Here is a 26,308-nt window from a genome sequence, read left to right as displayed (position 1 = left end):
AGTTAAAAGGCCTGGTATTACTACCTATGAGATTAGTAATTAACGTTGGAGAGATTAGTTGATTTGCCCAAGTCACAGTGCAGAGCTGAGATTTGAATCCAGATCTTTGGGTATGAAAGTTCATCTCTCCTATCATATAACATGACTCTGCCTCTTAAATGGGTCTACCATCATATACCTAATTAGTGACAGAACAAGGATTCCATCTTGAGAGGTGGGTGTGACTCAGTGGAGTGGCCTTGGAGAAGGAAAAATAGTTGGCGTTCCACCTCAGACTCTAGCTGAGAGATCCTGGTTAAGTCATTAGCTTTTCTATGCCTCAGTTTCCTCATCTATAACAATCACACCTATGTTACAAGGTTGTGATGCTCAGATAAAATAATATATTTAATGTACTTCACAAACCTTGCTAATTACGTGAACACAAGTTACTATCATTCCTAGACTACTCCTAACTCAGGGCTTTTTTCATCATCTCTTCCTCCTTCCCCAGAAATTTAATTTTCTTATGGTTCTTTCCATTATCTGGCCTGTACTAGGTAGGATGGTAGAGAGTAATTATCTTTGCCTTTTTTAAAAAAGAAGCTGAGGCCCACGTAGACTATGATAATAAATGCCTACTTGTACTTGTCCTTTGTTTGTGTATTTGTGTCTTAGTTTCTATTAGGAGGAGGGCAGAGACCATGTTTTCCCTCATCTCTTTGCTCACCCACCACAAACGCATGTAGTAGTGCTCCATAAATACTGAATTCAATTAGACCTTGCTTCCATGAGCAGCTTTTGCACCCTTTGGTCTCAGCCAGCCTTACAGGGTTAGCTATCATGCGTCTCCTCTTGTGCTCTTGCAACAGGCCAAGGCCAACTTGGACAAGAACAAGCAGCAGCTGGAGAAGGACAACGCAGACCTGTCCAACGAGCTGAGGTCCCTGAACCAGGCGAAGCAGGAGGTAGAGCACAAGAAGAAGAAACTGGAGGCGCAGGTGCAGGACCTCCAGTCCAAGTGCAGCGATGGGGAGAGGATTCGAGTAGAGCTCAATGATAAAGTCCACAAGCTACAGGTGAGTTCGGGAGCCCGGCGTGGGGGTGGGGGGCATGAACAACTAGGGACTAGAGAGACGGGCAAGGTCCCAGCCCTGGCCACTTGAACTTCCTTGGCTTTCTGAAACCGCTGAAATCTTGGGGTTGGCAAAGACCTTCTGAGTATTAACTAGTCATAAAAGCTAGTAACATAATAACTAGCCACATCATCATCACCATAATAATAGTTAATATTTACATCATACGCACTACGTGCCAGGCACTGTGATAAGCGCCTTATGAATACCATCTCGTGGGATCCTTACGACAACCCTGGGAGGGAGGTGCTATCATTATCCTCATTTAACAGATGAGGAAACCAAGGTAATAATAATAGTAGCTAACACTGATGTGGTGCTTCCTATGTGCCAAGCACTGTGCCAAGTGCTTTACAATGATTATTTCTTCCGATGCTCCAAGGTAGGTGCCATTATCACCCTCATTTTAGAGTTGAGGAAACTGAGGTCATCATACTAATATATAGTGTCTGCTATGTGCCAGGAACTATGCTGAGCACCTTAAAAATATCATCTCTTTGAGTCTTCATAACAACACTGGGAGACAGGGGCTGCTATGAACCCTGCTGGGGGATTACAAAACTCCCATTTTACAGTTGAGGAAATTGAGGTAATAATAATATTTATATAATGGTTACTATATATATCGTCTTATATTATTTCATTGGATCCTCCCAACAATCCTGAAAGGTAGATGCTATTATTATCCTTATTTGATAATTGAGGAAACCGATGCAGAGGTAAAATAACTTGCCCAGGGTCCCACAGCTAGTAAGGGGCTTTAAGGCTGGATTTGAATTCAGGTCTTCCTGACGCTAGGTCCAGTGCCCTGTCTACCACACTAGTTAGCAGCACATCATCTTGGCAAAGAACCTTGCCTAGAACAACTCCTGCCTGATAGGAATTCCTTGTCCACTACTCCAAGTGCTCAGCCAGCATCTGCTTCAAGACTTTCAGTGCTAGAGAACTCAGCGCCTCCTCTAGGAGCTTATTCCACTTTGGGATAGCTCTAATTGTTAGGATTTTTTCCTACAAATGAGCCTATATAGACTTCTCTGAAACTTGTGTTGCATCCAGTTCTGCCTTATAACCCTTCAAATATTTGATTTGATTTTGCGGGGGGCCAGGCAATCAGGGTTAAGTGACTTGTCCAGGGTCGTACAGCTCAAATATTTGACAATAGCTATGGTACCTCATCCTCAACCCCTCAAATCTTCTCTCTTAACATAAAATATCCCTAGTTCCTTCAACCAATCCTATGCAATAATTGCAAATCCCTTTATTCTACTTTCTTTACTTTGAACACGTTCCAACTTATCAATTATCTGTCCTAAAACATACCAGCCAGAACTGTACAGATTTCTCTGAGTTTGGTCCAACCAGGGCAGAATGCAACGGGTCTGTAATTTTCCTTGTTCTGTAGTGTGTCCTTTTATCAGTGCATCCTAACATCACATTAGATTCGGCTGCTCTATCATTCCATGAACTTGTATTGAGCATGTAGTCCCCTGAAACTCCCATGCTCTTTTCATTTGAACTGCTGCCTAGTGTTCTCCTGGTTTTATACTTGTGCATTCGCTACTTCTGTTTTACCCAACTGTGGACCTAGCCCATCATGGGCCAATGGATTTGGTTTTTGCTTTTTAAATTTTTTTGCAATTCTTAGCTCTTTCCAAGAGGAGGCTCCCTCAGCCTCCCCAAAAAGCTCATTCTGAAGTCTCACAGAAAGTTCTTTATAGCAAACGTCAGTCTCCACTATTGCAAAATCAGCCAATTTCCTTCAGTTTTGTCTCTTGGTGGAAATGAACAGTGTGCTACCACTCATTTCATAATTCTTAAAGACCATGAGTGCATTTCCCCTTCCTTCTTCTCTTCTCAGGAATCTGACTCATTTGCATTGATTTAGCTGTTCTGTGAATTGCAAAGTATATAAAGAATCTTATTAATATTTAATTTGTTCAGGATAGGAGAGAGGTGTTTTTCCCTCTGTACTTTGGAGACTAAGTGTTCTGTAGAGGATTGATTTTATCATCATAACAAAAGCAACTTCTCCTCTGGGTATAGACTCTATTAATTTGGAGAATCTGTGAAAATGTGAATGAGATGGATTCCAGGAAGGGAATTAAAATGGTTTATATTAGAACTACAAAAATCTAGAACAGCAGAGATCTTGAATACAATTTTCTCTAGGGTGACAAAAAGGAAATTTATGATGGGTTAGGGTCTTAAGGATGGGTATAAAGCATTACCTTCCCTATCTTGAGGCACCTCCAAATAGATGAAGAGATAAGTATGGGAATAGGGAACCACAAATTCCTTCTAGTAAACATACTTCCCAAGGGAAGGGCATGTCTTTCTTCCCATGGTAAATGTCCAACCTGTGTGTGTCTTATGGAAATGGAATGGGTCAGACACAGAGTTATCTTTGCCTGTGCTTCTCTTGTTAAGGTGCTTAAAGCCAATTTATCCCAATAATTCAGAATTGGAAAGAACCTCAAAGGCAAATACACCTGTGCCTAAAAAACAAAGATTCCTTTCTCTAACATACCCAGTAAGTGGTCATGCAAGTTTTTGTGAAGGTGAACCCACCATCACCCAAGTCAGCCTTTTCTATTTTTGTATATCTTTAATTTAACTGAACTGCTCTGGTTAGAGGCAGTTCTATAAGTCCCAATCAATATAGTCTTACTCTGCAATTCATTCATAGGTGGGACGATACTCTGGAGATCTCAGATAATTCAGTATTTGATCCTGAGATGTAGCAGATTTTAGCTTTTCCATCCAATAGAGTGTTATTTTGTGTATGGTTAAGGAGGGTTGTCAATTGAATCAACCAACCCGTCTCCCCTTACATGTAATTGAACCTTAGAATGAAGTGGAGAGTGTCACTGGAATGCTGAATGAGGCAGAGGGGAAGACCATCAAATTGGCCAAAGATGTTGCATCCCTAGGATCCCAGCTGCAGGATACTCAAGTAAGTATCATGCCATACCAGCTATGGAATGGGAGCGAGGCTGAGACACAAATCCTCATGGTAGGGGAAATTGGTGTGTTCTTTTCACAGGAGCTGCTCCAAGAAGAAACACGACAGAAGTTGAATGTGTCTACTAAACTTCGCCAGCTGGAAGATGAGAGGAATAGCCTGCAAGACCAACTGGATGAGGAAGTAGAAGCCAAGCAAACCCTGGAGCGACACATCTCAACTCTTAATATACAGGTGCCATCTTGATCCCACTCAAAGAACAGGCAGGATTTGGGAAGAGGCAGAAGGGTTTTGTCCTAAGAATCTATGCTGTATCCATGACCCAGCTCAGTTCCTGAACCTGAATTCTTACTGGATCTTTAGACCTAGAGAATCCTAAAGTGTGGACCATGGAGAACTTATACCATGTGGTTTAGTTCATTGGTTCAGTTATTAGCCACTCCATTCTCCCCACTGGTTGGATGCCTTCAAGAAGAAGAAGAGAAATCTTGGTTTACTTCATTTTACAAGGATAGGACACAAGGTGGGCTCATTTCAGGGAACTGAGGAGCACACTATAACATACCCTTCTTCTTACTGGAATTTCTTGTTTCAGCTCTCTGATTCAAAGAAGAAACTGCAAGATTTTGCCAGCACTGTGGAGAGCCTTGAAGAAGGCAAGAAGAAGCTCCAGAAAGAAATTGAAGGCCTCACCCAACAGTATGAGGAGAAGGCAGCATCTTATGACAAACTGGAAAAGACAAAGAACAGGCTTCAGCAGGAGCTGGACGACCTGGTTGTGGACTTGGACAACCAACGCCAACTGGTGTCCAATTTGGAAAAGAAACAAAAGAAGTTTGACCAGGTAGAATCTGCTCTTATGATTTCTTTCCTGTGGTGGTTCACATAGTAAATGGTCAGCTGAGTCAAGTTAGTATTTGAAGTTCCTCTGCATGTTTTTTTTCCCTATTTCTCCTTGATGAATGACCACTCAATCTCCAGTCATAGAACAGTCTTGATCTGTGAGCTACTAGACCCACTGAACTATAAACCGGATGTAGAAAGTGAAGAGGGATCTACCCTTACAGTGAAACTTCCCTGGCAAGGAAACCAGTTTGCGAAACTCTTATTCCGAGGATGACTTTGACTGCTAAATTTGGCTGCTAAATTTATCCAGCATTGACAAGGAATATGTGTGTGTACATATAGCGTGTATATATGTATACATATACACACATATAAAATACACATACACATACATGCATATTTCTGTGTATATATTTGCACGCATATATGTATACACACACAACACACACATACGTGTGTGTAGATACATATATGACGCATAAACATACGTGTATACAGGTACATGCATGCACACACATCTCTGTGTATGCATGTATATATGTATACACATGCACACACATATGAGCATACATATAGCTCTGCATGTGTGTGTATATGTGTATACACATATACATAATACACACATTCATACACATGTGTGTATATATACATGCACACACATACACACACACATACTATTCCAAACAACTCAAAATCATTTAAGGACTAAAATTATTATTTTTTTAAATCTACAGAATCCTTTTAAAATGTGTTAGGCACAGACTCCTTACTTTCTTAGCAGAGTACACTAAATATAGTTTAACCTTTTCCCAGTAACTTCAGGGTCATTGTTATGATGATCAGTTATGCCTAGAGTTATCAAAGGGACCCTAAGAGATCATCTAGTTCAATTCTCTCCACAACCTGACTGGGTATCATTCACCTTTCGTGGATAGGCATTTACTGCCTCCTAGCGACCATTCCATTGTTTAAAATGTTTAATTCCAAGATCAATGTTGAATATCAATTCAACCGACTAAACTTGATTAGTAAGTATTTACGTTTAAATTAATTTTGAGATACAAAGTATCATAACAGTTTTTTAGTTGCTCCCTCTTGTGTTTTTTGTCCATTCATTCTCAGTGACTTTTCCCTATTTATGATGGTAGTTAATGTGTACTTCATTCTTTTGGCTCTGTTTTTTTCACTTTTCATTATTTCATGTAGATATTTTCCAAATATTTCCATATATTTTATACCTGTCAGTTTTAATTGCACTACAGCACCTTACTACATGAATGTATCCCCATGTAATAAATTCTTCCCCTGTTGGATATTTCAGTTGCTTCTAGTTTTTATGATTATACATAAATTACTGTGAAAATCTACACAGACATCTCCTTTTTGACTGAAAGAAAATTTCATGACGTATTCCTAACAATGGAATAATTGGATCAAAGAATACGATTATTTTTATAATGTTTACTGTGTTCTAGCAGATGTTCTTCAAAAATATTCTACAAATTTGCAATTCTACCAGTAATGAATGAATGTTCACAACTTCACCAACATTACCCTTAATTTTTATTGTCCCGTGTAATGGGGGTGAGGTGACATGTTAAACTTGTTTTAATTTGCATCTCTCGTTATTACTGAGTATGAACATTTTTCAGTTGATTATTAATCATTTCTCTTTCCTATTTTGAAAATTATGTTTGTATCCTTTGATCATTTATCCATTGTGGACTTCTCACCGATGCCTTGCATTCCTGAATAGTTTAAGAGAAAGTTCCGTCTGTTAAGGCAAAATCGATTTCCCTGTAACTTCTACCACAAAATCAAGTCCAATCCCTTATTTTTCATCATTTTATTGATGCCTTTTTATATTAAAGTCATTTCTGAATATATTCTCCAACATATTGACCTCTCCTTTGTAATGCAGAAAAGCTAATTAAGTAAAACTAACAAAGAAAAAACTTCTGACAACAATTGCAAAATTCCATATCCCTTGTCCTTCATCTTTCTACAGAAAGCAGAAAAAAGTGTCTTTTGTCATTTGTTCTCTGGGACCCAGAATGATTAAAGTCCAGCTGCTGTCACTGCTGTTTTTATTTACATTATGTACTCATTTTGTACGTAGTCCTCCTGCTTTGGCTTTCCTTACCCAGCAACTATTTATATATGTCTTCCCCTTTTGCTCTTATTTTCTGACATTTGTCAATTTTTATGGCACAGAATACACCCAAATTTGTTCAATCATTCCCTAATCAATAGGCACTCATTTTTCCCCCTTTTTTTTGCTACCACAAAAAGTACTGTTATGAATATTTTATCCTATACAGGACTTTTCCTTCTGTCTTTGACCTCTTTGGGGTGTATTTCTAGGAGTGCTTGAATCCAAGACTATGAAATTGTGATTTTTCTTGCATAATTCCAAATTGTTTTCTAGAATAGTTGGTCCAGTTCAAAATTCTATTAACAGTATATTAGCCTAAGCGTCTTCCCACGGCTGATCCAACATTTGGCCGTTTCTGGATTTTATTTTATTTGACAAGTGTCCCTTTTCAACGAGATATTTCTTCAGACATCTGAAGACATCATTTCCTCCTTAATTTTCTCTTCACCAGTTTTGCTAATCATTTGTCATATGACAATGCATTTGAATTGTCAAATTGGTTGTTATCACTTCCTGGATATTCTCTCTTTTTTTTTGTTTTTGTTTTTGTTTTGCTTTTTTGGTAACTGTGTCACACTGTTGCCTAACACTGAACTTGTAGCCATCTAAAATCCCTGTCTTTTTTTAATAATAGGAATTGCTGTTAAGCCAGGGTTTTTCCAATTTTGAACTAGGAACATTGATTATTTTTAAATCTAAAGGTAGAATTTCATATTCATCCCTATAGAATTTCTTGGTTTTGACCCATTATTTTGAGTTTCCAAACCCATTTTTTTACTCAAAATGAGTCACCCAGAAAAATCACAGAGCAAGTGGGAAGGGTGGAGAAGGGTAAAGGAAAAGAAGGTTATAAATATTTATATGGCAACTGCTGTATGTCAAGCACTGGGCTAAGCACACAAATCACCTCATCTGATGCTCACAACAACCCTTGCAGGTAAATGCTGTGATTACCATCATTTTACAGCTGAAGAAGCTGAGGCAAACAGAAGTTCAGTGATTTGCCCAGGGTTATACAGCTAGTAAAGTGTCTGAAGTCAAATCTGAACTCAGGGCTTCCTGCCTCTAGGTCCAGCACTCTATCCACCGTGCCACCTAGCCACATGGGCAGAAATTGGAGCATTTCTGACCATTCCACTCCTCTCAAACTGCAAAGCATTACAGAAGCCCAGGCAGGGTTCAAAACCTGTCAGGCTAAGATTCTTCAGATCTTTAACTCAGTGCTTTTAACTGCATAGCTCTGCAGATGTACACACATATACAGAGCACACATCTCCTATTGTTCTGTAGTACAGACATGCCTTCTGGGACAGCATATAAGTACATATAAGTGTGCTTCCCTGTATATTAAGTGGTCCCAGACATGTGGTTTTTATAATGCAGATTATTTTTTTCAGTTAGTCTCTTATCACCATTGTTCGCTATTTCTTTTCCCTGCTGTCAATCTGCCCTCACTGCTTCTAATCTACTTTAGTGTCTAGGTGAGGATCTAACTCTCTCTCTGACTCTATACTTTTCCCATCTAGTAAAGTGCATTTATGGATGTTGGAAGTTTGCTTTTTTGTTGTTTTGTTTTCTTATTTCCAGTTATCTTCTGGAAGCTTAAAATATCCAGTAGCCGGATCTTTGTATAAATGAGGAGTTACTATGTAATATTGTCCTTTTTGTCTGCAGATAAGGATTATGCTAATAGCAGTAGTTTGTTATGCTTTGAGTTTTTCCAGTGGTAGAGATGGATTTGTGCTGGTCATCTCCATTCTCCCCTGGACACTCTTGTGACCAAGAGTACAAATTTGTGACAGATACTTGTGGACAGAGGACTAGAGCAAAGTTAACGGGTCCATAACAGGATGAAGTTCTTACCTGAATTTGACTTCAATCGAGCCATGTGGTTACTATCTCTGGACTACGACAGAATTACATATAGAAAGTAGTTCAGCTGCTTTGGGTTTTTAATGTGGTCAACTGAGAAAAACTAAAGCAGAATTATTATATTGAATTGCTTGCATGGATAGCTAAATTATTTCAATAGGTAATACTTTTCTTTGCATTAGATATTAAGAAATGAAGATGAAAACATGTACAGAAACAACCTCCAAAGTCCTTAAGATGTAGACATCTAGCTGGTGCTTACCTTCATTTTGGGGGACTGTTTTGCAGTTGTTAGCAGAGGAGAAAAACATCTCTTCCAAATACGCTGATGAAAGAGACAGAGCAGAGGCGGAAGCTCGAGAGAAGGAAACAAAAGCCTTGTCCTTAGCCCGGGCTCTGGAGGAGGCTCTGGAATCCAAAGAAGAACTTGAAAGAGCCAACAAAATGCTCAAAGCTGAAATGGAAGATCTGGTTAGCTCCAAGGATGACGTGGGCAAAAATGTGAGTCTTCCCCCATCCCTGTTCTCATCTATATTGTGCTAGCCTGCCAGCTCTGGTGTCTATACTCACTCATCACAGGAGTCTACAATTGAGAGACCCCCCACCAGCTACAAATTCAGGGTAGAATCTGAAAAGTAAAGGCTGAGCTCAGAGCACAGACCTGTGGCCCAAACCATTTTATATCACCAGAATATTGAGGAGTTCCTGAAACCAGAGCTGAGATAGAAAGAATTGGGATCAAGGTAGAAAACAGAGATTGGAGACCTAGGGAGGAGGGGAAAAGGCTTGACCAGATACTCTGGTCAAGAATATCTTATGTACAGTTAAAAGCAATGTTCCTCATTAGTAATCCTCATCATGTTATGTAATAACTAAAACAGTGATGATGATGATGATGATGGTAGCTATAGCATTTATGTAGCACTTTAATATTTGTAGATTATATTACATGTAATTGACTTCACCACTGTTCGAGGTAGGTGCTATTATTATCCTCATTTTATAGATGAGGAATTTGAGGACAAGGGAGGTTAGGTGACTTGCCCAGGGTCACACAGCTAATAAAGTATCTGAGATAAGATTTAGACTCAGATGTCCCTGATTCCCAGTGCAACACTTTACACTTAATATGCCATCTAGCTGCCTGAATATACAGGTGGTCAAAATGATAATGTTTATTCTGTCTGCAAGGTCCATGAATTAGAGAAGTCCAAACGAGCTCTGGAAACCCAGATGGAGGAGATGAAGACACAACTGGAGGAGCTGGAGGATGAGCTGCAGGCCACCGAAGATGCCAAGCTGAGGCTGGAGGTCAACATGCAAGCCCTGAAGGGCCAGTTTGAGAGAGATCTCCAAGCAAAGGATGAGCAAAATGAAGAGAAAAGGAGGCAGCTACAGAAGCAGGTAACGTTCCTGGTGGGGAGGGAAAGGCCAGGCTGGTCCTTATAAAAACGATGTACATAGAGACATGCATGTATCATTTCATCTGACTTGGATGATGTAGGTACCATTAAGTTAAAATCCATGTACATATCTTTTGGGATGAGGTTAACTTGCAAACTGTAGTTACTAGACATGCACAATAATTTACAGTTATCTTCTCCTTAGTTTCATCTTACTTGGTCTGTTTCTTATATATGAATGCAAGGCCAGCAGCAAGCATATGGGATTCCTACTCTGAAACTCCCTTACAACAGTCTACAGCTAATCCATCCATCATGTCCTAGAGAGTTACCTGAGTAAAATAGGGTTTGTTCAGGGATTGTATAATTAGTCATTGTTAGAGGTAGATTTGAACACAGGTATTCTGGACTTCAGACTCCAAACTCATCTCCTAGGTTATGCTGCCTCTATCACTTTCTTATGCTCCTATTCATGTATTAGAATACCTATATTTGTCAATGACATAGAAATGAAATAAAACTTCTATTAAAAATAGTAAAAGAGAAATAAAGAAAAATCTAAACTAAGATATTAAATATTAAATCACGAGACATTTAATTAAAAATTTATAAAAATCAAAGATATAGAATTCAACACAAAACAGGATTCTTCATAAAAAAAAAGGTGTTGGAAATCATTCCTGGGCATCTTCAGCAAATGGTGCTCACATAATAACAAAAAACTGTGTGATTAACCACTACTTCCCTAAGTGTGTTGTCTCCCCCTGTTAATGTAAGCTTTCTTGAGTGAGGGGCAGGACTATCTTTGCTTCTGTATTTGTGCTTAGCAGAGTAGTAAGAACTCAATACCCATTTTTTCATTCATTCATGCCATTAAACCTTTCATAACAAAAATGCTTCTGATAACTAACCCCCCACAGGTAGACTCCAAAAACAGTTGAGTTAAACAAAATTCTGCATTCTAGTGAGCCATATCATAAAGAAGCTCTAATCTGACTTGAAAAATTAATGATAATATTGGTAGCTATTAACATACAATATTATAATTACAATATTGGCAGTTGTTAAAAAAAACATCGTCCCATAGCAGCACAAAAATATATAACCCTTTGCAATTATGGGGCACCTTATATACCTCTCTTGAGCTATACAACAATGCTGTTGAGTAAATAACAATACTAACTAGGACAAATATTATTACTTCTATTTTAAAGGTAAGGAAATTTAGGCTTAGAGAGGTTAATCCACATGATCACAGAGCTGTTTAATGGAAGAAGGTGATCCTGAGTCAGGTCCTCTTACTCTAGATCCAGGAGTCTACTCATTGTACCATGCCCTAGGTACTCCCATCTCAGGGCACTTACTATTGAATGAATGGAACTCAATCATTAAGTGTTTACTATGTGCCAGACAATTTACTAAGCACTGAGGTTTATTGCTGTAGAGTGTTGAGGTCAAATTTTGGGAAAGTGGTGCAGATATAAAAGAATTCACATAGACCTTCTCTGTAGCCATTGGGAGCTTTATGTATCAGGTTAGCAAACATGGGCCTCCTCAGCAAGAAAACTAAGTGAGACCCCCATATTTGGGGGGTTATGCTTGTATAGAGGTTTCAGAATGATGATGTAGTTTTAGAGGTTTTTATGGAGGTTAAAGATTAAAGACAGGACAGGATGAGGGAGACCAAAGGATTTCTTTATGGTCCAGGATGGTGGCTTGAAGAATTAAGGGCAGGGGGAACACAGGATAAGGGAGACAAAAGCAATCCTTAATATTTTTTTTAACCTTTAGGGCACCATTTGTATCCACATCAGATGGGAACACCATCCTCCCATTCCCTCAGGCTCATAACTGAGGGGTCTTTCTCAACTCCTCACTATCTCTCAGCCCCCATATCCAATTCTAGGGCCAATGCCTATTTCAAATTTGCGACATCTCTCGAATCCCCCTGCCCCCCATCTCCTTTCACTTCTCTAGTACAGGCCCTCATCACCTCATGCCTGGACTATTATAACAGCCTGCTTATGGACCTGCTTGCCCCAAGACTCTGCCCACTCTATTCCATCCTCCATTCAGCTACTAAAGTGATTTTTTGAAAGCAGGGATCTGACCATGTCACTCGCCTACTCAAATTCCAGAGGCTCATTCTTGCCTCCCGGATCAAATACAAAATGTTTTGTTTAGCATTCAAAGTCCTTCATGATCCACCCCCTTTCTACCTTTCCAGTCTTCCTACACCTCACTCCCCAAGCGTGTACTCTTCCATCCAGTGACACTGGCCTCCTAGCTGTTTCACAAACAACACACTCCATCTCTTGGCTCTGGGCATTCTCCCTCACTGTCTTCTGGGCCTGGAATGCTGTCCGCCCCTTAACTCCACCTGCCCATTTCCCCTGACTTCCTTTAAGTGCAACTAATTCCATCTAAATTCAACTAATTCACCTAAGAGCTCATCTTCTACAAGAAGCCCTCCTCATTCCAGTCTTTCTCTCTGTTAATTATTTCCTATTTATCTTTTACATAGCTTGTTTGTGCATTTGTTTGCTTGTTGGCTGCCCACTACATTGTGATCTTCTTAAAGGCAGGGACTGTCTTATGATCATATATATATATATATATATACACACACATATACATACATACGTGTATGTATGTATATGTGAATATATGTATGTCTATATATGTATATACATATACAAACATGCATACATATGTATGTGTGTATATATGTATATGTGTGTGTGTGTGTGTGTATATATATCTCCCCAGTACTTGGCACAGTAGAGTGCCCAGAACATAAAAGGTGCTTTATAAATGTTTACTGACTGAGTGGCTAGAGGGACAAAGAATAATAATGATCCATCCCTGCTCACAAGGAATTGATGTTCTAAAGGAGAAAAAACATGTATATCAGTAATAACATACAAGATACATAGGATATATAGAGAGTGCATAGAATAAAGCTACAAGGTAGCCTTAGACAAGAGGGTGCTAGCAGCTGAGATATAAGGGAAAAGGCCTCCTGAAGAAAATGCTATCTGAACTTGAGTTTTGATTCTAAACAATTTATGTGAGGAAGAGAAATAGAGGATTAGGGAAGAAGGATTAGGAAAGTGGAAAAAAAGATAAAAGAAGGAAACAGAAAGAAATGCATGTATTAAGGGTGTCCTAGAGCCAAGTCATACCAGCTCCAGGAAGCTGATTGTTAAAATTTCAGTGGGAGCATTTACCCCTTGGAAAATGGCAAACGCTACAAATCAAGGCTTGATTTATTGATTGTCTGGAATTAAGAAAATGAAAGAGAAAATGTTAGTAATGCAAATGAAATATAAAAGTATATTTCTACTTTGGAGTGGAGGGAAAAGTGCTCGAGGAGCTGATTGTTAAATATTTACCAGCACACTTCCTTTAGGAGTAGTACTGAGTGGTAGTAGATCACACCAACAGTTGTTTCAGATTCCCCTGAGGGACCCCATTGTCTACTGTAGGTATATTTGGGCTTCATTTGGACACCTACAGCCACCCTTGGCACTAAACAGAGACACTCCATCTAAGCAGTTGGGAATCTCTGTTGGTTGAGCTCTCCTATACCATGGGTACCTCCTCTTGACCACCATTTCTGACCCACCCCTGGGGATGATAGCTAAATCCAGGTGTCTCCCAGAAAGCAAATCCGCACCATACCAACCTTTCCTTTCCTTGGTTAGCTCCATGAATATGAGACAGAACTAGAAGATGAGCGAAAACAGCGGGCCCTGGCAGCTGCGGCCAAAAAGAAATTAGAAGTGGACATCAAAGATCTGGAACTACAGGCTGACTCAGCCATCAAAGGGCGGGAGGAAGCCATCAAGCAACTCCGCAAACTCCAGGTGGGTGGAATTCCTCCTTGGGCTCACTGGTCATGATGAAGGTTTCCACTTCAGGTTTACCCATCAGTCTCTGAATCAGACAAAAAGACAGGACACAGTCTTTCTAACATTACAGCCTTGTGAGTGAGAAAAATGATGATTAATAACCAATGATTTGGGGAAATCCAGAGCTCCCTTTTTCTAAAGTCCTGATTTTAAAAGTTCAGTCACTTGAAGGACATTACTAATAATGAGATTGGATTAGCTTTCTTAACCATCTTGTCCAGACAGGTGGGGAAACCACTGTGCTCTCCGATCAGTTTTGGGTGGGATAAATTCTTTGAAAAGATTGCTTAAGACTCGGGGTAACTGAGAAGTAAATGGCATAATCAAAGTTCATTTGAATAGGTTCAGCCCCTCGTTGTAATATTCACTCTCATTAACTATTAACCAGTCAGAGTAGATTGCCACCCTCAAGCACACCCTTCTTCCAATGGGCATATAAACCTTGAGACTGCTGCCATTGTCTTTGGTGTAAGAGAGAGACAACCATCCTTTTATTAGTAAACATACTGGCATTATTAATAAAATGATTACCAAAAAAAGTATATCTTTTGAACTTTTAACATAAGTAGGACTTCCCCTTTCAACAACTAACATGCACTAAGCCCCTGTTGTGTATATGACCCCATATTAAGCTGCAGATGTGAATTCCACTACCTCTTAGGCTCCTCTTCTAAGATAGGTCCATCTGGGTAAACAGAATGAAGCCAAAGAAGAGAGGGCGCTAGGTTCTGAGGCTAAAAGTCAAAATATCATGAGGAGTTCTACAGTTTCTTGGTGCCTGTGGTATGCAGGGCAAATCTACATTTGAATTAAAAGAGAAACCAAAGAACAGAACTTTGTTAAAAAGGGAAATAGAGTCACTCTTGGGGTTACAGTTTTCCTCTTCTCCACTCTTGCTGAACCAATCCAGGCTCAGATGAAGGACTTTCAAAGAGAGTTGGAAGATGCCCGGGCCTCTAGAGAAGAGATCTTTGCTACTGCCAAGGAGAATGAGAAGAAAGCCAAGAGCTTAGAAGCAGATCTCATGCAACTCCAAGAGGTAAGACCTCACCTAGAGTAAAGAAAATCCTCAAGTTGTGTTGTTGTAACTACAGGCTTATAAATCAGTATTCTCAATTCGCCCACTCTTGTCAATCTTTTCCCTGTCAATCTTTCTCCAAGGAAAGTAACAAGATTAAGGAAACTTAAATGCTTTTCTATTTTCCCAATATAAATTGCCTTTCTCTCCTGGTAAGAAGTTGAATGGTTATTTTCAAGTCTGATTTGATTGGCCTACTTTCTCTGAAGACATAGACATGGATGATCCTCTGTGGGATTCAGCATCCCAGTTGGATGAAGAGCAAAAGAGATCATGAATGACTTTTTGGCAAAATGACACAAAAGTCTCTTCTTTTGAAAACAGCAGATTTCTCTTTCCCCCTAATTCTCCAGGACCTGGCTGCTGCCGAGAGGGCTCGAAAACAAGCTGACCTAGAGAAAGATGAATTGAACGAGGAGCTGGCCAGCAGTGTGTCTGGGAGGTAAGAGACCAGCCTCTACACTCGGTCTTTGGGGAAGTGATATTGCAGAAAACCAAAGAGCACATGGAGCAAAGTAGTTTCACTCCTTCAGCTCTTCCTGGTGTCGAAGTAACACCACCCAGTTAGCTAGAAAAATCATCTGGACTGGCAGTAATAAACTCATCTTTATAACGAGAAGCACGTGGAAATTCTCAACCAAGCTTTGTCATTGGGGAGAAAATCTAAGAGTGCAAAAAACTTTCTGAGGGAGCTTATTACACATTGTTACTTAACAGGAATTAAGTCCAGCATTTCCTATCTAGGAGTTTTTGATAAAGGATATGTCATGTTGTTTTTTTGTGAGTAAATGCCATGGTAGGCATAAGAAGAAGAAATGGGCAAATGAATGACAAGGGAAAGGAAAGAGACAAAAAAATCAGCTGGTCCTTATTCAGGCTCAGATGTTTGAAGAGGGGATGTTATCCAAATTTAACCCCATGACCATTTTGTTACTCAGGAATGCCCTGCAAGATGATAAGCGCCGCCTGGAGGCTCGAATTGCCCAACTGGAGGAAGAATTAGAAGAAGAACAAGGCAATATGGAGGCCATGAGTGATCGATTCAGGAAAGCCACACAACAGGTAAGGGTTTGACAGAGTGCCTGGAGAAGACAACTGAGGCATTCCTGATGTTCTGGCTGCAATGATACACAGCATGACTCGAAGCTACATTTGCAAATAGCCATTAACCATTAATAGGGGCAGCTAGGTGATACAGTGGAGAGTGCTGGACCTAAAGTTGGTAAGACCCAAGTTCAAACCCTGGCATGAATGCTTACTAGCTTTGTGGCTCTGGACAAGTCACTTAACCTCTCGTCTGCCTCAGTTTCTTCATCTGTAAAACGAGGAGTGTAACGGCACCTAAATTGTTGTGAGGCTGAAATAAGATATTTGTAAAGCACTGAAGTCAATGCTGTATCATTATTATTTAAATATTAATAATTTAACATTAAAGCACAATATAAATGCTATTATCATTATTATTATAAAATGAAATTATAATTAAATATTAAAGCGTTATGTAAACACTGTTATCATCATCATTACTATTATCACCATTAACCAAAAGCCTAACAGGGCTATTATATACCTGGTAGTGTTTAATATACAATCTGGTCACACAGAAACTAGAGGCTTCAAGGGGTTTGTTGACATACCTTGTGTGTATGTCAAGGAAAGCCTTTGTATCACTATCTTAGAGGGGTTTTGTCTTTCACTAAGATTAACAGTCATCATTCCTCATGAGGCTGAATGAGTCTTTCCCTTGAGCCCTGAACTTCCTTCTCCACATCTACCCAGGCGGAACAGCTCAACAATGAACTGGCCACAGAGCGCAGCGCAGCCCAAAAGAACGAGAGTGCCCGGCAGCAACTCGAGCGGCAGAACAAGGAGCTGAAGAGCAAACTCCAAGAGATGGAGGGGGCTGTCAAATCCAAATTCAAGGCAACCATTGCTGCCTTAGAGTCCAAGATTGCCCAGTTAGAAGAACAGGTGGAACAGGAAGCCAGGTACCAGAGGACCTCACTCCACTTGTATCTATTGCCCATAAAATTTCAGATTATCAGAGTCCTTAGCTCTGGCCCTCAAACACAGTGAAAATGTCCTGACTTGGAGGCAAGGAAAGGAAGGAATTGTCCCAATTCTAGGCATTAGGGAACTGAGGACCACTGACTGTGATGAATCATAATGTGGACTTGTATACATCATCCATTGATGATACAGCCAGTTATCTTTCACCAGAAGAAGGTATTTTCCTATTCCAAATCGTTTTCCAGAGTCTCCATGGAAAGGTTAACGTTGAAGTAAAAGCATTTTCTCTGATGATAGATAATTGAGGTCAAGGATCACGCTATATTCCTGTAGCAGTTCTGATATTTACTGAAGTCATTTAAATATAAACTCAGAACAAGTATTGCCTGCCTCCCCCAAAAAAGCTCTCGGCATCTATCTTGTTCAATCATGTCCAACTCTTCATGACCTTGTGGACCATAGCATATCAATGCTGTTGATGGGGTTTTCTTGGCAAAAAATAATTAGAATGGTTTACCATTTCCTTCTCCAGTGGATTAAGGCAAATAAGGGTTAAATGTTTTACTCAGGGTCACATTGTATTGTATTGTGTTTGTCCTTCGTTTTTGAAGAGGACCATGACATCAGGAAAATGATGACGTGACTTGGAGTTGACTTTGATTTGCATGACAGAGGGCTGTGCAAGGTCACCAGCCTCACTTTCTCATCCTAAGCCATCTGAATCCAGTGACCAGATATTCATCAGGATGACTGGAGATGGACCAGGATGCAATGGGAGACCCTGGCCTTTTTAGGCTAAGGTCTTTTTAGGTACTCACTTAAAGTGAGGTAATGCCCATTAAGGGAATAAACCTTGCCTCTTTAAGAAGTAAGCTGAGAGTTAGCCCTTTTAATTAAAAACAAAAAAAATAACAAAAAAAATCAACCAGGGTCACATAGCTATTAAGTGTCTGAGGCCAGGTTTCAACTCAGATCTTCCTGACTCCAGGCCCAGCATTCTATCCACTGTGCCATCCAGTTGCTCCCAAAAGGAAAGCATCTCCTGCAAGGCAGAGAACAGGATGGCACACCATCGTGTTTGGTCTACCTTCCTAACTTTCCTCAAAGACAACAAACAGCTTTATGCATAGTAGGCACTCGGTAAACTTGTTTTATTTCTTCTGATGTTTGTAGGGAAAAACAGGCAGCTACCAAGAGTTTACGCCAGAAAGACAAGAAGTTGAAAGAAATTATGTTGCAAGTGGAAGACGAAAGGAAGTTAGCAGAGCAGTACAAAGAACAGGTAACCCACCTGGGCAGGTGGCCTCCTTCCCAGAGTAATCCAGCCCCTTGCTCTTTGCCCTTTCCTGATTTCTGGCTCTCTCCCCCCAGGCTGAGAAGGGTAACACCAGGGTGAAGCAGCTGAAGAGGCAACTGGAGGAGGCAGAAGAGGAATCCCAGCGCATCAATGCCAACCGTAGGAAGCTCCAGAGGGAACTGGACGAAGCCACAGAGAGCAACGAGGCCATGGGTCGGGAGGTGAACGCACTTAAGAGCAAACTCAGGTAAGGTCTGGGGCGGAATCTTTAGAGGCCTCCACCAAGGCCTTTCCAGGCTGGTGGAGCAGGAGCCCAACAGAGAAGCCTAGGGTATAGCCTTTGGTTGTTCAGTCATTTTTAGTCGTTTCCACCTCTTCATGACTCCATTTGGGGTTTTCTTGGCAAAGATACTGGAGGAGTTGGCCCTGTCCTTCTCCAGCTCATGTTACAGAGGAGGAAACTGATGTAAACAGGCTTAAGTGACTTGTCCAGGATCACACAGCTAGTAAGAATCTGGGGCCAGATTTGAACTCACGAAGATGAGTCTTCCTGACTTCAGGCCTCGTCCTCTATGCACAAGGTATAGGTAGGCCAGTTTGAAGAAAGGAAGGTATATGGATGGTAGAAAGGACTGTCACTTTTGTGGCTCAGCTCCCTCTCTGAAATTTCCACCATTAGCTGAAAGTCAGTGAAAACTGCCTCCTTTTCCTTCTTAATTCATTCCAGTGTTTTGAAAATATACATACGTGTGTGTATAGATACATATATTTATACATATATATAAATATTGTATATATATGTCCTCCTGTCCTGTCTTCTGTAGGAGGAAGAGCAAATAGAACATAGAATTATGTCCACAGTAAGAGCTCTCAATAGTCAAGGGGCCTGAGCCTGGCAGCCCCATTTGAAGAGAGCTCTAAGATCACAAGGGACCAGTGTACCCGATGCAGTTTGTGATTCCTCCAGGACAGCCTCTGCTATGCCTCCAGGAAGGACCCATTACTAGAAAAAAAGGGAGAATATCAGATTATTTGTCACAGAACACAGGCCTCACTTGCTAGCAGTAAAGCGGTGTCCTGGGAACAGTTTAGCATTGTTGAAAGTTTTTGGACAAGGACAAAATGGCAGGGACTAGTCTTGGCAGTTCATACAGGCTGATGAGACAAATTACGAAGCCAAGATTTGGGGATGTATTAAATCATATTATTCTTTTTAAGGTCTTAGGGTTATAGGTTAAAATGTTGGAAGGAGCTTTCCCCAGTTTTAGTTATGTCTAACTCTAATCAAACAACATGCCATCTCAGTTACTTTCTGTGCATAAAATATCAGCTCATCAACTTATTAATATTCTTGGAGCACTTGTGGGATGCCTAGCTTTATACTGAACACTTGGGAGGGAGGTTTTGGAAAAGATAAGGCATCCCTGTCCTCAGGTAGATTACAATCTGTACAAAAAAAGAGGTAATCAACAGTCAAAATTTATAATACAAGAGAGAAACATCAAATAATTGTTGGGAAAGTTCAATACCTCTTTTGCCTTTCTTGGATGTCACCCTCTGTCTCCAGGTCTAGAAAGGTAATCCAGCCTCATCTCTGAGATGAGGAGGGGCTTCTAGTCGGGTTCTAGGATTTCCAGGCGTCTCTAGGAAATGTGGCACTATAAAGAGAATAAAAGTTTACTTCCTCAGCAGCATAGACCTTACAGGAACATAGGAACTCTTCTTTATTCTATAGCCTAAAACATTACCTAGCATGTTGCCAGTTACATAGTGGCTCTCTCTTTCAACCCCTTACTGGGTGTAAAGGAAATGAGCATGATGATCTATTCTCTGTCAAGGAGAGATAAAACTGATACGTTACCAAAAGACTTTTATCTACAATTTCTCAGTTCCTGTTTCAAAGTCAGGCTTCTGGAGCAAACCATTTGAATGCTCTTTTGTCTGAGCAGGGGAGGCAGTAGTGCAAGAGATTCACAAAATATGAAGAAACATAGCTTTTTAAGAGAAGCTTTGGTGTACAAAATTTACCAGCCCAACCTTTAAAATTTTTTAAAAATTTTATTAGTTTTTAAAATTTTAGTTCCCCCTCTCTAAAAAGCTTTGTAAAAGTCAGTATCTTTGTCATAGACATCAGGTACCTGGTTATCTGCAAGGCTGGTTTAAAGGTGCTATACCAAATGCTTTAAGTTTGTTGAAAAGTACATAAGTAAATGGAATTCTTTCCATTTTCCAATGGTAACCACCAGGGACTCTTCTCTCTTTGTTTCAGAGGCCCACAGGAACCTTCGCAATGACTCACCAGGTACCATGCCTTCAACTTGGCAGCTCATTTCTGTTGTACCAAGTTTCCATTTTCGTTTTTCTTGTCCTGGCAAATTTCCATGAGATTCCTGCAAAATCTGAAGGCTTAAACATCTTGGTACCAATTTGTCCTTTATCCCAAGAGACAAATATTACAATAAGACTATTCTTTGACCCATTTTCTTTCCCTACTTCTAGGAAACACGCTAGCATGTGATTTTACACTAAACAGTACTTAATTTTTAAGGATGAGAAGCTGTACACTGAATGAATTGCTGGAGTGTTCTTATCTGCATGAAGTCTTCTTCTACACCCTTAAAAACGCATTGATAATTGAGCATCAATATTTTGCTGTAGCCACAATTTTTTTTTTGGCAAGGAAAACTGCTCCCATTTAGCTACTGTGGTTCACAGATCATATTAAATCACAAAGCACCACGTTTATGGAGACCACAACCAATGTTCTTTCACAACTATGCTTTCACAAATAGGACTGATGTCCCGGGAAGAAAAGAACCCTATCACCAAAATAATTCATTAGTGCCTGAACTGCATGAAGCTTGAGAATGTCCTAATTCCCAGTGGCCACTTTACTCAGTATAGGTTACAGGAAGGTACAGGCTAGCCACTGCAAAACCAGCTACCATCCTTATGGCAGAGTTGTTTTTCAAAACCACAGAACAATGCATTCATGGAATGTAGGGCAGAACCCTTCAGCTGAAAATACTTGTGGAGGTCTTTTGCAAGAGATGAACTTTTTAATTTCCGAAAAGTTAATTGTCTTTTCCTATCTAAAGTTACATTGCTTGCAAACTGATTGGCCCCAATTGCCTTTCAGAAGCCAAATAACCCTATGTTGTAATATTTGCGTGAATATTATCTGTCTCTGCTTTGCTACTATCACCAAAATATTTAAAGATGAATCATGTCTTAGCAAAGACTTTATTATCAGTTTTCCATCTCACTTTTGTAATTCTGTAGAACCATCCTGACTCCTTTAGTAGATGCAGCTCCAGGGCTCACTATTATTTGGGGGGGGGGGGGTGGCGCGCCGCAGAGAGGGGCAGAGGGTGAAGCACTCTTTTTTGACAAAGGCAGGAATTTGTTTCAACAAGGCTAGGGCTTGATTTGCTACAAAGAGGAGGCTGCCTCCTGTTAGCAAACTTCTCAAATACTGGTATTAGGCTAGTTTAGGATACTAAGCAGTGTCCTCAAAAATAGTATTATCTTTAGAGCAAGTTATTTCTTTCTAGGGAAGTTTACTCAGCTTGACTTAGTCGAGGACCATGGCTTTAAATAAAACATTTAAGTGGCATCCCTATCTCATAGTATATATAAACCCCACCTTAACCCTTGGCTCTAGGTTTTGAAACCATTTCCCTTCAAGACTGGGATTTCTAGGTCATAAGAAGTATCCTTTGAATGCTGGCATCAGAACAGAAGGCAGGAAACCATATAGATCTGGGATTTTAAAATTCATTTTTTTAACTGTAGGATAATAGGACTTAGAGTTGGAAGGGACCTTAAGTGCAACCTAATTTTACAGAGCAGAAAACTGAGACCACAGAAGTTAAGAGGTCATTTACTCACTCAGGATCACATGGTGAATCATCCTGTAGTAGAGATGAATTGCAACTCAGATGTGATGCCAAACCATGTGCCCTTTTTACACATTCCCTAAAATATCCATTTCTCAACAACTTAGTTGGGACACTTTAACTCCTGAAATTGTCTTTGTTTTACCGGACAACCTTAATCCTTTCCCTTTCCTTTCAACTTTTGACAATGAAGGATATAGCAGTAACTATGGCAGAAAGAAGGGGTTTGTGTACATGTGTATGTGTGTTTGCGTGTAAATACATGCACACTCAGAAGAGTACACTAGTTCTCATAAGTGTTTCCTACCTTGTTATTTCTAGGAAAGTACATGTACGTACGTAGCTTTCCCCTCCCCCTTCCAGTTCACTGGTAAGTCACTGACTTTACTGTTGGGAAATACTGCCCTAAAGGATTATGCTTTTAGAGGGAGTCTAAGTAAAACTTATTGAAGTTTTTAAGACCAAAATAATAGCTAGCCTACAACAGTAACTGCTGATCCTTTGAGGTTCTAAGGTCGCTTTTAAGGCCTAAACATCCGTCCTTTGAAGTGAGTGAAGCTGACCTAGAGTCTTCTGCAGTGACATGATACAACTTTAACTATTTAACCATGATTGCTGCCCACTTGAAAACAACACATTCCAAAAGCTGGTAGCATTTACAAGCCAGCGTTTTCATGTTTCCAATACAATCTGAGTGACTTTTCTGCTTTTCTCAGCGATCATGAAATATAGGCTCTTGCTTATGTCTATAATCTTACCTGTAAATTTGGTTGCTCCTTTGGAATTAAAACAAATACAAAACTGCGGTCTTCTCTTGACCTCAGCAAGTCTACCAGAGTCAGATGTTGACAAGGGAGCAAGGTCTATCTTCAAGGTCAGAGACATAAAAAACCAAACTGGGGATAACTTCCCGCCCACCTATTTCAACCATTGCAGTTACTCTGCTGGGGAAAAAAACTGTCTCATTGCTTCTTCATCTTTCTCAATTATTTGCAGGTTCATTTTCTTTAAATCATTTCTTTTAATCTATCAAAATTAAGTTGAATATGGACCTGCTTTCCTCTTCCAAATCAGGTACATTCATCCGTTTTCCATTTGGTATTTCTAGATTTATCTTATCATCTTAACAGCAGTCTTTCAGCTGCTGTTACAGTGTGAATTTTTACTTAAAAAGCACTTACCTCAACGTGAATAAGAACCACTTGCTACCTGAGAAGCACAGTAGCTTCCACAAGTTAGTACTAAAAACCAATTAAAAAAAAAAACAAACCCAACAAATCCTGAAATTTCAATGCCTTACACTTTCTAAGAATGCCCCTTCCCCTTCCACACACCTCAGGGTGCTCTGTGACTCTGTTTCCTCCTGAAGGCTACCCTTGGTTATTTACTTTCACCTGATTTCAAGAAATAAAACTGTATTTTGAGGGAGAAAAGGAGCAAACATCTACTATGGGACTGAAAGTAAGCCCTCGACTTCCTAGGGATGGAGAGCTCTACTTTCATTAAAGGGTCTAAATGAAAATTAAAGACAAGGCAGGAATATGACCATCACAATTTTCCAAATATGGATTATTTCTGCTCTATAGTCTAGAATTTGCACAGCAGACATGTTTGGGCTAATTATCTAATCCACACCTGAAAAGCCTTCTGGATTTCTTGAGTTCAAATTGTACTCTCACGTTAATGCATTTTTCCCCTTTTAACCCAATCTAGACTTGAGTAGAACTTGTTCTCTAAAAGATGTTTATTTTCCCCAAATGCCTAGGAGAGGAAACGAGCCATCTTTTGTCCCCCCTAGAAGATCTGGAGGCCGAAGAATGATTGAAAATGCAGAAGGCTCAGAAGAAGAAGTAGATGCCAGAGATACAGACTTCAATGGAACCAAAGCCAGTGAATAAATACTCTGCTTGCATATCGCACTGCAGTCAGATACCCCAAAGGACAATATTGAGCACTGTCTAAATCCATTTTCAGTTCCAGTACCACAAGACACTCAACAGACACTCTTACAGCAATGATTAAAAAGCACAGTCCTGTCTACAGGGTAATATATTGAAATTTTCAATCATTACCAAATTAGAAAAGAAAAATCTTACCAGGAAATATGTGCCATGCATGCATGCCTTCTCTCTGTCCCTCCTGAACTGTGCAAATGTTTTGAGATTTTTAGAAAGAAAATAAAACCACAGTACTGAGTCACTGGCAGTTTTTAATCCCAGATGAGCCTTAGTTTACATGAAATGGGGACACAAGTCACCATATCAGGTGGTCCTGCCCCCATAATCCTTTCCTTAACTGCATACCCTTTGTCTGTTTAGCACATGCCCTTGTTTGAGGTTTGTTTTTTCTTTCCTGGTTATTACACTTCTGATGCACAGTTCACCAAAACAATAAAGTGCCTTCATTAGTCACACATTAAAAATGAAATAATTTGCTCAAACTAATAAAGCAGAAATGTTGCACTGTTTTATATACACCCTGATTGTGCTTAAGGACACTTTCACTAATAAAAGGTTATAAATCACTAGAATGCAATGGATTTTTCTTGTTGGGGAATTTCCTCCATGGACTCCAAGGAAAATAGAGGAGTCCTGGGACAGAAAGAAACTTGAGAGGCTTTCTGGGAGCAGTGAGTCAGGTGAGAAGTTGACAGTAATTGCCAGTGAAGATCACGGTGGAACCTGAATTCAAACCAGGAGGGTGGAACAGAGGAAAGGAGTTCAAAAGGGGGACAGGGCTTCATTTCTTCTTTCCAGAATCTTTCCCAACTCGGTGACCAGGATCATTTCAAATGTCACTGCAATGTATGTGCTGAGTGCAAGAATATCGGGTAGCAACAGATTTCTTCAGAATTTCAAATGGCAAATGACCACCCTGCACACATATATCATTAAGAACAAACTTTATTCTGTACACTGACTCAGCCAGAGAAGGTAGATTCAAGGAAATTAAAGACTGCTCATTTCCACCATAAGAAGTAACAAGTACCCAGTAAAATGACAGAATATTAGCATACCTTTGTCGGTACCCTCACCTGAAATAGCATGTTTCTTAAAAGGCTACCTGTGTGGAAATAATTTATCTTCAAAGATAATTTTCAATTCATATCAATTTACTTGGTAAAAAAACAACAACAAGGCTTTAAACCACATGACAAAATACAAATAAAAGCATACCCCAAATAATGCTGCCCTAATCAATACCATTTCACAATATTAAATCCTTAATAAATTATAACCAAACCCTGACATAATATCACTAAACCCCATTGTAACATCATTTGGTTGACTGCCTATTTATGACATTTTTCTATGGAACTTAACTGCCCCTTGTAAAGTCACTTTACCCAATACTGCGCTTTTGTAGAACCAACTGGAAACGTTAGACAGGGTATGCACCTGTTTATAAAGACGTTAAATAACTAACTTGGAATTACCGCTTAGTTTAAAGCAAACTGAAGCATAACTTTCTCTTGACAAAAATTTTTTTTAGAAAAATAAAGCATTTTTTCTGATACAGGTTAAGAACATTTCTTAGATTAATAAGCATCAAGAGTAGCAATATTTCCACTTAATAATTTCAGTAGCAATTAAAGCTATACTCCCAACTCAAAGATTTTTGCTGTCTTCCCAAAAACTAAATCAGTGGAAGGTTGTCAGCAAAGGCTGTTGCTTCATCAAGATGAGAATATGCCCCTGAAGTTAGTGCAGCTTCCCAGTGCAGTCTGAAGATACACACAGGTGTTACAAACAAGCAG

At 39.8% G+C, this 26,308-nt stretch overlaps 1 protein-coding gene across 3 annotated transcripts in view; it reads left to right on the top strand.

The window, feature by feature from the left end:
• MYH11 (myosin heavy chain 11) overlaps nucleotides 1–25,075 on the top strand; it is a 115,847-nt gene extending 90,772 nt beyond the window's left edge. For 2 of the 3 annotated variants that reach the window (XM_072610365.1, XM_072610354.1), the window contains 14 exons: nucleotides 852–1,058; nucleotides 3,964–4,068; nucleotides 4,159–4,311; nucleotides 4,673–4,921; nucleotides 9,239–9,451; nucleotides 10,142–10,354; nucleotides 14,061–14,222; nucleotides 15,178–15,306; nucleotides 15,699–15,787; nucleotides 16,284–16,407; nucleotides 17,125–17,333; nucleotides 18,529–18,637; nucleotides 18,727–18,899; nucleotides 24,317–25,075. In XM_072610365.1, coding sequence (XP_072466466.1) covers nucleotides 852–1,058; nucleotides 3,964–4,068; nucleotides 4,159–4,311; nucleotides 4,673–4,921; nucleotides 9,239–9,451; nucleotides 10,142–10,354; nucleotides 14,061–14,222; nucleotides 15,178–15,306; nucleotides 15,699–15,787; nucleotides 16,284–16,407; nucleotides 17,125–17,333; nucleotides 18,529–18,637; nucleotides 18,727–18,899; nucleotides 24,317–24,449 — 2,268 coding nt within the window. In that variant the 3' untranslated portion in view covers nucleotides 24,450–25,075. Of the gene's footprint in view, nucleotides 1–851; nucleotides 1,059–3,963; nucleotides 4,069–4,158; nucleotides 4,312–4,672; nucleotides 4,922–9,238; nucleotides 9,452–10,141; nucleotides 10,355–14,060; nucleotides 14,223–15,177; nucleotides 15,307–15,698; nucleotides 15,788–16,283; nucleotides 16,408–17,124; nucleotides 17,334–18,528; nucleotides 18,638–18,726; nucleotides 18,900–20,921; nucleotides 20,955–24,316 lie in introns of all 3 variants that reach the window. The other variant, XM_072610376.1, reaches the window with a different exon arrangement.
• Nucleotides 25,076–26,308: the final 1,233 nt, after the last annotated feature.

This window comes from Notamacropus eugenii, chromosome 1, assembly GCF_028372415.1.
Source record: "Notamacropus eugenii isolate mMacEug1 chromosome 1, mMacEug1.pri_v2, whole genome shotgun sequence".
NCBI lineage: Eukaryota > Metazoa > Chordata > Mammalia > Diprotodontia > Macropodidae > Notamacropus > Notamacropus eugenii.
Note: the sequence above shows the minus strand (reverse complement) of the source record. Positions and strands in the feature narration are given on the sequence as shown.